This window comes from Sminthopsis crassicaudata, chromosome 2, assembly GCF_048593235.1.
Source record: "Sminthopsis crassicaudata isolate SCR6 chromosome 2, ASM4859323v1, whole genome shotgun sequence".
NCBI lineage: Eukaryota > Metazoa > Chordata > Mammalia > Dasyuromorphia > Dasyuridae > Sminthopsis > Sminthopsis crassicaudata.
In genome coordinates this window covers 207,928,250-207,942,678 of record NC_133618.1, presented here as the reverse complement: position 1 = coordinate 207,942,678, position 14,429 = coordinate 207,928,250, and the positions used below count along the sequence as shown (strand labels likewise).

At 36.7% G+C, this 14,429-nt stretch overlaps 1 protein-coding gene across 1 annotated transcript in view; it reads left to right on the top strand.

Moving 5' to 3' along the window:
- CAPN14 (calpain 14) overlaps window positions 1–14,429 on the top strand; it is a 148,663-nt gene that overhangs the window by 12,593 nt on the left and 121,641 nt on the right. The window contains exons 8-11 of the mRNA XM_074284735.1: window positions 422–496; window positions 6,086–6,249; window positions 7,229–7,392; window positions 8,306–8,314. Of these exons, the coding sequence (XP_074140836.1) occupies window positions 422–496; window positions 6,086–6,249; window positions 7,229–7,392; window positions 8,306–8,314 (412 nt within the window). The remainder of the gene's footprint in view (window positions 1–421; window positions 497–6,085; window positions 6,250–7,228; window positions 7,393–8,305; window positions 8,315–14,429) is intronic.

Here is a 14,429-nt window from a genome sequence, read left to right as displayed (position 1 = left end):
CTTCAGCTTTCTGAGCCTCAATTTCTCCATCTATAAAACAGAGACAATAATACCTCAAATATTTACTTCTCTGAGGATCAGATGAAGTAAGACAGTAAGACATTTGAAATTATTATCAATCAACCTTATCTCTGTCAGGATGCTCAGATAGCTAAATTTAGAAATGACTTTAGCAATCCCATAATCTAATGCCCACATTTTACAGATGGGGAACTTGAGGCTTTAAGAAATTATGTTGCTCAAAGTCATAACGGAAATAAATGATGGAGCTAGATTTGAACTTGGCTCTTGTAACTCCAAGTTCAGAACTCTTTCACTTATACTTCAAGAGCAACCGACCATTTCCCAAAAGCTTTTTAATGGCGCATTTTTACCCACAGCACTTCAATCCTCCCTCCTCACCATTCTTCATCTCCTTCAGGTCAAACAAATGGGACCTCCTGAATCCAAAAGAGAAGATTCTGCTTCTGCGGAAAGATGAGGATGGAGAGTTCTGGTAAGAGGAGTGAGCACAGAAGATTTTTCCCAGCCCAGATTCTGGGTTTTCCCCCTCACTGTTGGCCCTTCCCATTGGTTATTGTTATTACTCATGTACTCTTATTTTCTTGTGGAACTCTGCATTCTTAACATCTATAAACAGTTCTATGGGGAAACTGGGGCTTTGAAATTACATGCTAAAATTTAGGGAGTCCTAATAGGACTGACTTTCCTTTAGTGTCTTATAACAACATTGAATTTAGAGCAAGAATCATTAGCTAACATAAGAAACTACAGGAAATTACTCTCTTCCTCCTCCTTTTTCAACTGCCTTTTTGCCAGACCTTGAGATAAGTTATTTGTTATCCCTCCATTCCTTCCTTTTCTGACAGCTTTGCTGTATCCTGGGGACTTGACCCATGTGGGGCTGTTGTCCTAGGCTTTTTGTTTTAGCACCCTCCTACCCCATAATTATATTTGCTTCTAAAAAAATTGATTGAAGGGGACTTTTAAAGACCTTTTGTCAAGCTGTTGGAGAGAGAGGTGGATGGGAGCAGTGCTACTTAAGGCTCCTTAAGATAGGGAAGTGGGAAAGAAAGGGAAACAAGTTCTCACCTCAACTTTGCCAGTAGCTGATATGGGAAGTCTTATACATGTCCATATATGCACATCTATCTATCTGCATATATGTATAAAAGTTATATATGTGTATAATATATAAATATAACACATATAACACACTTATTAATGTGTACATGTGAAAGTTTTAGTGCCTTCCTTTGCTTCTATCTATACTGAGTCCACATGACAGCAGATGCCTTGTGCTAAGAACTGCTTTATTTCTCACTTTCACTGTGTACAGTCACAAGAAATCGGTCAACAATCATTTATTAATTGCATAATATGAGATGTGTTGAGCTAAATCCTCAGATACAAAGATCTGGTAAAGATACAAAGATACAAAGAAAGGGGAAAAAAAGGTTCCTGTCTTGCAGAAACTCATATCATCCTAATGGGGAAGACAATGTTGTAGAGCAGTGGTTCTTAAACTTTTTAAATAGGGGGCCAGACTGTTGGAGGGCCAGACTATAGTAAAATAAAAAACTATGAACAAATTCCTATGCATGTTGCATATATCTCATTCTGAAGTGAAGAACAAAACAGGAACAAATACAATATTTAAAATGAAGTAAAGTTAAATCAACAAACTTACCAGTATTTCAATGGGAATTATGGGCTTGCTTTTGGCTAATGTCTGGTTCCATATTTGTCACTGCTAGTTGTAACAAGTGATGCAAGTGTGCATCCATTAGTCTTGATCTGGTTGGAGATTTCAAATGTTTCATTCTAGAAAAAGCCTGTTCACAGACATAAGCACTGCCAAAGATGGTTGCCATTTTGAGTGCATGGATCCTGAGATGAGGATATGTCTCAGAGGGGAGAGATGCATAGAATTATGAAGGCTGCTTGACTTGAATGTGTCTTTCAGAGAGTCACAATTCTGTAATTCAGCCAGTTCCATTTGGTAAATTGTATCCACATTTTCAATGTCAATAGAAAATGGGTTACGGAAAAGCTGTATGTCCTATTCATGGAGATGAAGCTCTTTAAGTCTAAATTGGAACTCCTTTTGCAATTTTTCCAATGAATCCACACATGGGAATGCAATCAGCGGTTTTTCTGCTAACAGATTTTGAGTTGTGGGGTTTGATGAGGAGGCCTAATTTTACTTCAAATGTCAAAGCATTTGACATGTGATTGCATATCACAGATGAGCTTTCCCTTTCCTTGAAGTTGCATATTGAAATTGTTGAGTAGCTCTGTTACATCTGTCAGAAAGGCAAGTGCCATTTCCATTCTGCATCATTGAGCTGGTACTTATTTGTTTTTTGAAAGCAGAAAAGTTTTAATCTGTGGAATTAAGTCATAGAAACATTTCAAAACTCTCCCTCGACTCAGCCTTCTTCTGTGTGATATAGAACATCTTCAAACTCAGCATTTAGCTCAGACAGAAATTCCTGAAATTGTTGGTGATTTATTGCATTAGCTCTAATGAATTTAACATAAGATACCACAATTTTCATAAGAGTCTTACTTCATTGATTTACTACACAGCGCTTGTTGGGGATGAGGCAGTGTATGGTTATGTTTGTCCATCTCTTGGTTAATGCGAGCACTGTACATCCCTTGTGCCTGTCTGTTGTGGTGGCTTCCGTTACTTTACAAGGCTGCAGGCCATCAGTTCTCCGTCTTCTGCATCTCTCTCCCTTCCCCACACCATCCACCCCGGCCTGGGAACTCACCTCACCTCAGGCTCGCCTCACGCTCTGTCCCCGCCGCCTCAGCCCCGTGTCCTAAGTGTGCGTTGCTAACATGAGTTTAGGTTGAATGTCACTTCTGGTCTGATTTTGCCATAACCCGGCAGGCCGCATAAATGTCCTCAGCGGGCCGCATCTGGTCTGCAGGCCATAGTTTGAGGACCTCTGTTGTAGAGGATTATGTACATAATCTACTATAATGTACAATATTTACTATGTGCTATCACTGGCTTTCAACTCAGGATCTCCTGTCACTGTCTAGTGCTCAAGGCACAGCTACCTCTACATAGAAAATATATTCAGTATGTGGAGACAAAAGGCAATTGAGGAGCAATCAGGGGGCAAGAGATGCAACTTAGTCTGAGTTTTTAATCCAGAGAAACTAAAAAGCAGAGATTAGGAACAGGAATATGCTGGGCATGAGGGACAGCCAGAGTGAAAATGTGAAACTGAGACATGGAGGGTTGTGGGTAAGGAACAGCTTCTTTCTCACTCAGGTTCTAATCATTTTATTGCACCTGTTGCAGTAACTTCCCTGCTTCAAGCATCTCCCTATTCCAATCCATCCTCCATTTAGCTATTAATGTTCCTAAAGCATAGGTCTGCTTGTGTAATGTCCCTGCTCAGCAAGTACAATGGCTTCCAATTACCTCCAGGCTACTGCAAAAGGTGCAACTATGTGATAAGAATGGTAGCCATGTAAATAGGGAGGAGACATATGAAAGACGCTGATGAGATGGACAGCATATTGGACACATGGGGTGAATGTAAGCTAGGAATCAAGGATGACAGTGGTTGCAAATCTGTGTAACTGGCTGGATGGTGACAGCATTAACAATAACAAAAAAGTTGGGAAAAGAGAAAGATAATGAGTTCTGTTTGGGACAATGTTCAAAAAGATAATTGATGATGAGGCACTAGAATTCAGGAGAGATTGGGACTAGATAGATGTGAGAATCATCTGCAGAGATGATTGAATCCCTAGGAATAATGAGAGCACCAAATGAGATAGCTTCATAAAAGAATAAGAAAAAAGAGCCTAATATTAGCACCAATATTAAAACTAGCATACTAAAATTGTTAGGACAGCCAAATGAATTAAGATATATAAAACACTTTGAAAACCTTAAAGAGTTATATGAATACTAGCTATTACGGTAAATATTATTATTTTTCCTGTAATTTTTTCACAGATAGATTGTTTCTGCTAATCCATGGGAAGTTCATGGAAAGCAAATTATGCACTTCTTTGTATTCACATAGAATTTAGCCTGGGGTCTAATACAGAGTAGATGTCCATAAATATTCTTTGGTTGATAGATTGCAAAATCTTTATCTCCTTTCAAGGTCACTTACAGGGAAAGGAGAGATATATTGCATAGGATCAATCCACATATATTAAATAGCTAATTTAACTCAAAGGGCCCTGATTTTTACTGATGATGAAATCTCACTCTAGATTCACTTAGATTTTACTTTGCAATCCCCAAAGACTTCTGTGGATGGGGAAGTTCAATGAAGGTTACAGTTTTGGGGGGAAAAGGGGGGGGCTTGTGTTTGTAAGTATACTGGTTAGAGTACTGGCCCCAGAAATAGGAAGACCTGATGCATCTTCCACCTCTGATACATATAGTAGCTGTGTAAGTCTAGGTAAATCACTTAATCTTTTATCTTCATTGGTGAGAGGGATTTTCTCACTGGGAATTCCTGTTAGGATTCTCACAAGGTGCTAAGTCACTGGAATGGATAAGAGACAATAATTATCTAATTTAGCATGGTTGATCTGATCCTTCAAGGAGATGTTATGGGCCAGAACTCGAGACAAAGTACTTAAGTACTTAGTTCACACCTTTAAAGGAGTTCATACCTTTAAAGGAGTTTGCTCATCGGTTTACACATTAGACATCATACCTTTAGAGAGCATATAAAAGGACAAGCCCATTCTCTGAGAGAAGATTCAGAGCCAGGATTGAGTGAGGAGATTGGCAAGTCCAGGAGATTCACAAGTCTAAAGAAAAAGCCAGCTCATGGACTTTGGGAGATTCACAACTAGGATTGACTTCTGGGAGATTCACAAGCCCACGAAAACCCACAATCCCACGCTCTGGGAGGAAGATTCAAGTTTCATTCCAGATTCCACCGTTGTGCTGGCTGGAGACATTTGGAGAGAGCTCTTGGGGAAGCAAGGAGAGAGATAGGCTTCTATTAAAGCTAACCAGGCCCAGGAAAAGATTCAGGATTTTGAAGGACACAATAAAGGACCTGGACTTTAACTCCTGGTGGCATTTTGGGATTATTGAACTGAAGCTCCCCAAGAAACCTGCTCCCAGAGAACGATTATAATTTAGAGAAACAGAACATTACAAATTCCCTAAATAAAAGTTCTGGACTTGAACTTAACAAAACTGGATCTGAAATCAAGCCTCAGACATTTACTAACGATATGACATTGAGCATAATAAAAAGTCCAGACACTTACCTTCTCTCTACTTTAGTTTCTTCATCTGTAAAATGAAGATAATAATAGCATCCAGGATTGTTGAGAGGATTTAAAAAATAAAATAAGAAAGCTGTATTTTGTAAATCTTGAAATTGTTATATAAATGCTGTTGTTGTTATTGTTGATATAAAAATGACTCTACAGGTTCAACCTCCCCCATCCCCCCAAAAATGAATACACAATGATTTAGGGTTACAAAATCCCTTTTCTACTTCTATCATCCCATTCAACCCACAACCAGAGCCATAACTAGTAATGAATGGTTCAGGTTATCTTAAAAATGTGTCCTGGATAAAGATCATGAAATACACTTTCAAACCAACTTTCTAATACAAATTCAATTGAATAGGATAGAAAGCAAGGAATGGATATTGTTCTCTAGGATATAACAAGGCTATTGAAATTTCCATTGCAACAAATACTTTTTATTATGCTCAGCTGTTCCTACATTATAGATGTGTTATTGCTGTTAGTGCCCTCTAAAATTTAGTGCTTTAGGATAGCACCCTCATTGCCCTACCCTAGGTACATTTATGCTCACAATCACTTCCAGAGTCATGTTGCACAAATATTATCTGTACTTTTCACATAAAGATGCCAAAAACTATATAATTTGTTTATATAAGTAGTAACAGAGATGAAACTATGATTTTTTTGACTCTATATCTTGATTCCACATCCTTTCATTATGTCAAGTCAGATTCTGTAGTTTAAACTACAGTCTATCTTTCTCCAACATGTCCTGATGTCTTGTCTCACTACAGTTTGGGCTTTGTGTCTATTTTCTCAGGATGTCCTTCAATGACTTTAAATTCCATTTTGGGTCTCTGGTCTTCTGTCAGCTGACACCAGACCTGATGAGTCAGGAAGTGGGAAAGAAGTGGATGTACTCTTTGAGTACTGGGAGATGGGTAAAGGGCAGCACAGCCGGTGGCCAGCTAAGGCATCACACAGGTGAGTCATTCCACAGGTTGGGTCAGAACTTTGTACAAGTTGCTGAGGACTCCAATAGTCCTCGACAAATGTGCTTTTTCTTGTGTTGGGTAATGCCTACAACAGTACTTAGCCAATGGACTTCCAGAATCAAATGCCCTATGTTGTGAGTATTCTTCCAAACACAAAAAAATTCTTGAGATGAATGATCACAGAGATATGGTTCAGAATATAATCCAGTATAAGCATTCAATGAAGAGGCAAGTGTCCAATTTAATATGTCTTCCCTTCTCCTCCAACTTTCTTACTCAGTGACTGAAGTCTAAATCAGTATTATTGATTTCCATTGTAATCTTACATATTTAAAATTATATTATGAGAAGGGTTCCACATGTTTCACTAGAAGATCTATAACACATATGTAAATATATATGGCATATGAGGCAAATAAGTACAAATGAATATGAGGCAGTTAAATACAAGGCACTATGGGAGAGAGGGCATTTGAGGAAATCAGGAAAAGTCCAATGTAGAAGTTTACATTCCAATGGAGGAAACTATACACATTGGAAATTGGTGACCAGGGAAAAGAACTTTGGTCTGGAAATTAGCAGGGATGCCTTGTGCGACCCTCGGGTAGACACAATTTAGGAAAGAACAATAGCAGAGTATTTTAATCATAGTTTGTGGTTCCAGAACTGGAGATGGGGAAAGGAGGAAAAAAGGAGAAAAAGAGACTACAGGCGGAAAAGAATTGGTAAGGAAGCTATGGAGGAGGTATAGGAAGAAGTGAAGTATATTATGGCTATAGTTTTCCTAAACTGCTTTTCTGTATGAGGCAATCATTAAACAGCAGAGTAAGTTCTCAGTGTCTTAAGCTAGACTAGATGTCATTCGAGGTCCCTTCAAATAATGGGATTCCAAAGTTCCAGGATTCTAGGGAAATCCAGGACGTTTTCTTTATTAGTAAGCCTCTGATGGATTTAACCTCTCTCCTCAGAAACATTTTGGATGAACCCACAATTTCAACTTACTGTCCTAAGTGCTGATGAAGTCAAGAAGTCCTCAACACCCTGCAGTGTCTTGGTTTTGCTTATGCAAAAGTCGAAGAGCCTTCACCGGAACCAAATGAAGCATCTCCCCATTGGCATCTTTCTTTTCAGGGTAGGTGGAAATATTTGGATTAACCTAACTGGGTGAAATATGAAATCAGAAATATATTGGTCTCACCATTGCAAAGGGTCTTTAATTCTCTTTTGAAATAATTGTATAGCCTATTTGTTATCCCATTCTTTTTTCTTATCCCTCTTTTCACTCTTCTTCATCAATATTCCACTTTTGGATAACACTAATTATTAAAAAAATCTTTAAAAATATCAAGTCAAAGTTTGTTTCTATTTTTCTTCCACCATTGCTTTTAGTTAACCCCTTTACAATCAAGTATAACAGGCCTAATCCCTAATCCAAAGGCACTCTGAAATTTTGACTCTTTGTGAAAATATTTAGTAAATTTTTATAGAATCACAGAATTGAAAGGGATTTCAGTTACCATCTACCACCTCATACACAAACAGAATCCCTAATATGGTAGATCCAATAAATAAGTGTCACCTGCTGTTTTGAAGCATTTAAGGAGAGGGTGTATTGAGTACTCCATAATAAGAATTCTTTTTTGGACTACAGGCCAATTTCAATGGGTGAAAATTCTATGACCAAGTTTATGGCAAAGTTTTCTGAAGAAGTAAAATGTAGAGTTTCTCTTGAAGCAGAAGGAATCTTCTCTGACTCTAATGTCTTCTGCTTTCAGGTCTACTTATCCATGCTTCATCCTTAGTCCCACACACATCCTTTCATTTGAGTCTGTCATTTTGAAGGGCTCTTGAGCAGTGGTCTTTGGTTAGTTATTCCTTTAAGGATAGGCATAGAATCAGAGTCTGTTAATGCTACAATGGACCTAAGAGAGCATATATTCCAATCTCATAATTTGAGAATTCTATCAGTGGCCTTTGGGGTTGTAGGTTTGGGCTTATAAACTGAATTTCTGGACTAATCTGTTCTCTTTTTTCTTGTCCTCCAGGTGAATGAGGTGAGTCTATGACTTGGATGTCACCAAATGAGAAGCCATTTATTTTTGGTTTAACTCTAACATCCTTGTATAATGAAGTCCCAAAATGATGTCATCTGCTATGGATTTGTACAATCAAAAGAATACCTGTTATTCTTTTTTAAATTGATTTTTAACATTCTTTCCTTTTAATATTTCCTTTAAATTTGAGTTCCAAATTTTTTTTCTTTCCTCCTATTCCCTCCAATATCCACAGAGAAGGTGATATATCAATTTTATCTGTGAAATATGCAAAACATATTTCTATATTAGCCCATTTAAAAAAAAGTAAGATAAAGAAAGTAAAAATTTTATATTTCACTTTGCAGTGAGTTCATCATTCTCTCATTAAAGGCAGATAATAATTTTTCATCATGAGTCCTTTGGAACTGTCTTGGATTATTATATTGATCAGAGCAGCTAAGCCTTTCAGAGTTGATCATCAGTATAGCGTTGCTGTAACTGTGCACAATGACCTCCTGGTTTTTCTCACTTCGTTTGCATCAGTTAATATAAATCTTACCATGTTTTCTGAAACCATCCCTTCATCATTTCTTACAGTACAATAGTACTGTACAATGATGTGCTATAACTTGTTCAGCCATTCCTCAATTGATAAGCATCCCCTCAATTTCCAATTTGTTGCACCACAAAAATAGCTGATATAAATATTTATTTTTGTGCATGTAGGTCTTTTTTTTCTTTTGTCAGTTTGTATTACAGATTCAGAAATGGTATTGCTGGATCAAAGAGTATACATAATTTTATGGTTCTTTGAGCATAGTTCCAAATTGTTCTCCAGAATGCTTGAATTTTACCAATTCACCAGTTCATTTGTGTATCTATTTCCCCATATCCTCTTCACCATTTGTTATTTATGATAGGTATAAGGTAGCACCTCAGAGTTGTTTTAATTTGCCTTTCTTTAATCAATAGTGATTTAGAAGGCTTAGGGAGGATAACTCCTCTGTTATGAGAATGTGTTGAGCCTTTTACAAGACTGTTCATCTATCTTTTGTGTTCTCATCACCTAATTCTCACTTGTAACTCCAAAACCATCTCAGCAGATAGGCTAACCAAGTTGAGAGTAACCAGTAGATCTCAAATCCATGAGTGATTTAAGGGGAAGGCTACACTAAACATGTGAAGACTTTCCCTAGTGAAATGGGTGAATGAGAACATTTTTTTTTCCTATTCAATTTTTCTTTTCTTTTTTTTAAAACACTTTTTATTTTCAAAACATATGCATAGTTTTCTCTCTTTTTTTTTTCCTTTCTTTTTTTTTTTTTTTTTTTTTTTTTTTTTTTGGAGGCTGGGGTTAAGTGACTTGCCCAGGGTCACACAGCTAGGAAGTGTCAAGTGTCTGAGACCAGATTTGAACTTGGGTCCTCCTGAATTCAAGGCTGGTGCTCTATCCACTGCGCCACCTAGCTGCCCTATATGCATAGTTTTCAACATTCATCTTTGCAAAACCTCGTGTTCCAAATTTTTTCTCCCTCTCTCTCTCCCATCCCCTCCCTCAGACAACAAGTAATCCAATATGTTAAACATGTGTAATTCTTCTATAAATATTTCCATAATTATCATGATGCACAAGAAAAATCAGATCATTTTTTTTTAATGAGAAAGAAAACAAAAAACAAACAACAAAAATTGTGAAAATACTCTGTTGTGATCCACACTCAAGCCCCATAATCCTCTCTCTGGATGCAGTTGTTTTTCTCCATTACAAGTCCATTAGAATTGGCCTGAATCACCTCAAGCCATGTGGAAAAGAGCCACATCCAACAGAAATGATCATTGTATAAACTTCTTGTTGCTGCGTACAATGCTCTCTTGGTTCTACTCATTTCACTTAGCATCAATTCATGTAAGTCAGAATAAGCAAATTTGAAGGCAACTAAAGCAGGGACCATGGAGTGCTTAGAGCATGGTCAGACACTGAAGATATCATGGACCTCCCAGGCCATTGTCAGTGAGTTTGACTTTGATCTTATAATGGGACTTTAATAATTCTGGAAGAGAGGGTAAGGCTGGCAACATTGTGCAACTCTGCCTCATTTAAATCTGATTCATATGCAAGTGAAAACATTACCCTGTGATGATCTTTGAAAATGGAGAATGAACAAGTGATTTAGAGTATTTTTTCCATATAATTGTAGAAAACTGGGTTTATAGCCTTTGACCATTTATCAACTGGGGAATTGCTCGTTTCAATAAATTTGACTCAGTTCTATACATAGTATTTATTTGAGAAATGAGGCTTTTATCAGAGAAACTTGCTGCAAATTTTTGGATATTTCTTTATATGTGGAATCTTTTAGCAAAATGTAGTTTCCCGGATTATCTCTTTTTATTACATCCATTTTTGTTTTTGCTTTGTTTGAGATCATGATTGTTACCTCTGCCTTTTTTTTTTTAACTTCAGCTAAAGCATATTAGATTTTGCTCCAGTCCTTTATTTTAACTTTGTGTTGTCTTTCTGTTTCTATAGTGTCTCTTGTAAACAACATATTGCTGGATTCTGATTTCTAATCCTTTCTGCTAAGTGCTTCCATTTTATGAGTAAGCTCATCCCATTCACATTCACAGTTATGATTACTAATCATGGTTTTCTCATTTCATCTGTTATTTTTTCTCTCTCTTTTTGCTAATCTGTCTCTCCTCAAAAACTTATTTTGCTTCTAGTCACTGCCTCCCTTAATTTGCCCTCCCTTTTATCATCCCTCCTTGCTTATCTATTATATCCTTCTCTTTCTCTTTCCCTATGGAAGTGCATTTTTATACACAATTAAATCCTTCTTTGAACTAATTGAGTTTCAAGCATTTTGCTCCATTGTAAAAGTTCTTTCTTGCACAGCTCTCCTTTGATGAGAGAAAATTTTCTCAATTCTATTTCTCCCTTCCTTTTTCCAGGGAATCCCTCTTTCTTATCTATATATATATTTTTAAATTATTTCAACATAATCAAGTCACACCCATGCTCTCTATGTAAACTTTTTTTTAACTGCCCTAATAATAATAAAGTTCTTGAGAGTTATATTATCATTTCTTCATGTAGGAATAGAAAGTTTGACCTTATTGAGACTCTTATAATTATTCTTTCATGTTTATATTTTGATGGTTCTCTTGAGTTCTGTGTTTAAATGTCAAATTTTCTGTTCAACTCTGATCTTTTCATCAGGAAGATTTGAAAGTACTCTATTTTTAAATATTTATTCTCCCCCTCCTGCCTTTAATAATCATACTCTGGATTGGTTATTTTTTATTGTAATCCTAGCCCCTTTGCCTTCCAGGATATTATTTTATAAGACCTCTACTTTTTTCTTTTTAATATGGAAGTCACTAAATCTTGTGTGATTCTGACTGTGCTATACAATATTTAAATTGTTTCTTTTCGGTTGCTTGAAGTATTTTCTCTCTGATCTAGAAGTTCTGGAACTTGGCTATAATATTCCTGGGGAATATTCATTTTGAGGTCTTTCTTAGGAGATGATTTGTGAATTCTTTCAATTTCTATTTTAACCCTCTGGATTTAAATATCAGAACAGTTTTCCTGATAATTTCTTGAAATATGATGTCTAAGGTCTTTCCAGTAGTCCAATACTTCTTACATTATCTGTCTTTGATCTATTTTCAGATCAGTTGTTTTTCTGATGGAATATTTCACATTATTTTTTATTTGTTTTTTTTGTGTTTGATTTAATTTTATTGTTCCTGATGTCTCATGGAGACATTAGCTTTCATTTGCCTAATTCTATTTTTTAAGGAATTATTTTCTTTAGTGAGCTTTTATGTGTGTGTGTGTGTGTGTGTGTGTGTGTGTGTGTGTGTGTGTGTGTGTGTGTGTGTGTGTGTTTCCCCCATTTGGCCAATTCTGTTTTTTAAGCGTTATTTCCTTCAGGTTTTTTATGCCTTTTTTTTTTTTTTTTTTTTTTTTTTTTTTTTTTTTACCAAGATGTTAATTCCTATTTCATAAGTTTCTTGTATTATTCTCATTTCTTTCCCCACTTTTAACTCTATCATTTATCTCTTTCTTTAACAATCCAGGATTCTTGTTGGGCTTGGATCCAATTAACATTTTTCCTTGAGGCTTTATTTGTTACTGTTTTTATATTGTTTTCTTCTGAGTTTATATTTTGGTCTTCCCAAATGCTGTAGTTGTTTTTATGGTTGAGTTCTTTTGTTGTTATTTGCTTATTTTTCTAGCCTATTTCTTTACTTTGAATTTGATATTAAAGCTGGTCTTTGAAGCCTGGAAAGATTTATGTGAACTGAAACTAAGTGAAGTGAGTAGAGATAAGAGAATACCCTACACAGCAACAATAAGATTATATGATAACCAACTGTGATGGACTTGGCTTTTACTAGCAGAGAGAGGACTATGGGGACTGGATAGGGATCAAAGGATAATATTTTCACTTTATTTGTTGTTGTTGTTGCTGTTTGTTTGACTTTTTTTCTCTTGTCTTTTTTTCTTTCACTTTTTGATCTGATTTTTCTTGTGCAGTGTGACGAATAATGTTAAGAAGAATTGCCCATATTTGGATCTATGGGAGGAGGGAGGTGGGAAGGGGAGGAGAAAAAGTTAGAAGACAAGGTTTTTCAAAGGTAAATATTGAAAACTATCTTTGTATTTGGTAAAATTAAAAAAAACTATTACAGTGCAAAAAAAAAAGTTGGGTTCTGCTCACCTGGGGGAGGCACTGTCTCAAGGTTCAGGCTTTTTTTTACTATGCTGTTTTCAGAGCTAGTTCTGGGGATCTTGGTACTTTCAGTGAGGTGTGATCCTAGGAGGAGTTTGATCATTGCTCGCCTAATTTATAGAATGGTTTCAATCCAGGAAGGATGCCTAGTTCTTCTAGCCATAATCTCCTAGTCTTGAAACAGCAATTGGGGACACTGCAGCCTTGTGACTGACCTCCAGAACTCCTCTCTTCCCTAGCACTGCAACCTAGAACTGTATATGAGCAATAGAGTTGCCAATCAGCTCCAGATGTACTCAGTGCCAGCACAGGGTCCCCTGTAATTTCTTTCTGACCAGTTGTCTGACTCCTTCCCATCTCTGGGCTAAGATTTCGTGATTTTGCTGTTGCTTCATGTGTGGCTTCCACCCCAATGTCACAAATCTCTCCCGCCAATTTCCTAAGTTTTTTTAGGCTAGAAAATGTCTCACCCTGACTGACCTTTTGTTATCTCTGCTACTCCAAAATTTTATTTGAGGTGTTATTTCAAAGTTGTTTGAAGGAGAATGTTAGGAAGAGTTCCTCTGAGTTGCTCTAATCCTAATTTTCAAATCCTATTATTTCTAACAAATCACCTAACAGGAGCTGCTGCTTATTCTCCTTAGGAGAGCATCAGCTTCTTTCCCACTTTGAGGCTTGAATATAAGAAAAAAAATAAAGATAAGTTAGGTTTGGGCTTGGGATTGATTTTAGGATTGTATCACTGTATTCAGATAAGTGGATTGTGTGAATTGGAAGGAGGGGAAATGAGATAGGTGATCTTTTAATGGAAGAATAATGAAACTCTGGGGGTTAGATTATCTGGGATGTTTTCCCTGTGTTTCTGCATTGGTATTTTCCTAAGCCATCTTTGTTCCTGTGGAACATCTGATGCATTGACACTATAAATCGCCTTAGGTCTCAAGTCCAGGACACAGTAAAAGTTAAGTATCAATGACTTAATGTCACAAGGTAAGAGGTCATAGTATTTTGGAAGTGAAGGGGTCTTAGAAACTATGATCTCAGTGAGGAACTTTCCTTCCCAAAATCCTTTCAGCTGTTCAAGGTGAAATCTGAGCTCAACTTAGGCCAGAGCCAGGAGCTACAAGATCCATTTCAGAATTTATTGAACACTTAGAGGAATACCAAGATATAGTATTGAAGACTGTCACAATATAGGGAGAAAGATAAATCACAGTATTGACTGCATTATAAAACACATAAAACCTGGGTATGTGATATATGGGTATGTCAAAAAGCCATGAAGCATACCTCTTTAAGGGAGAGATGAATTGCAACATAAACAGGAAGGGACAAAAGAGACAGACAGAGAGTGACAGAGACAGACACAGAGAGATAGAAAGACAGATACA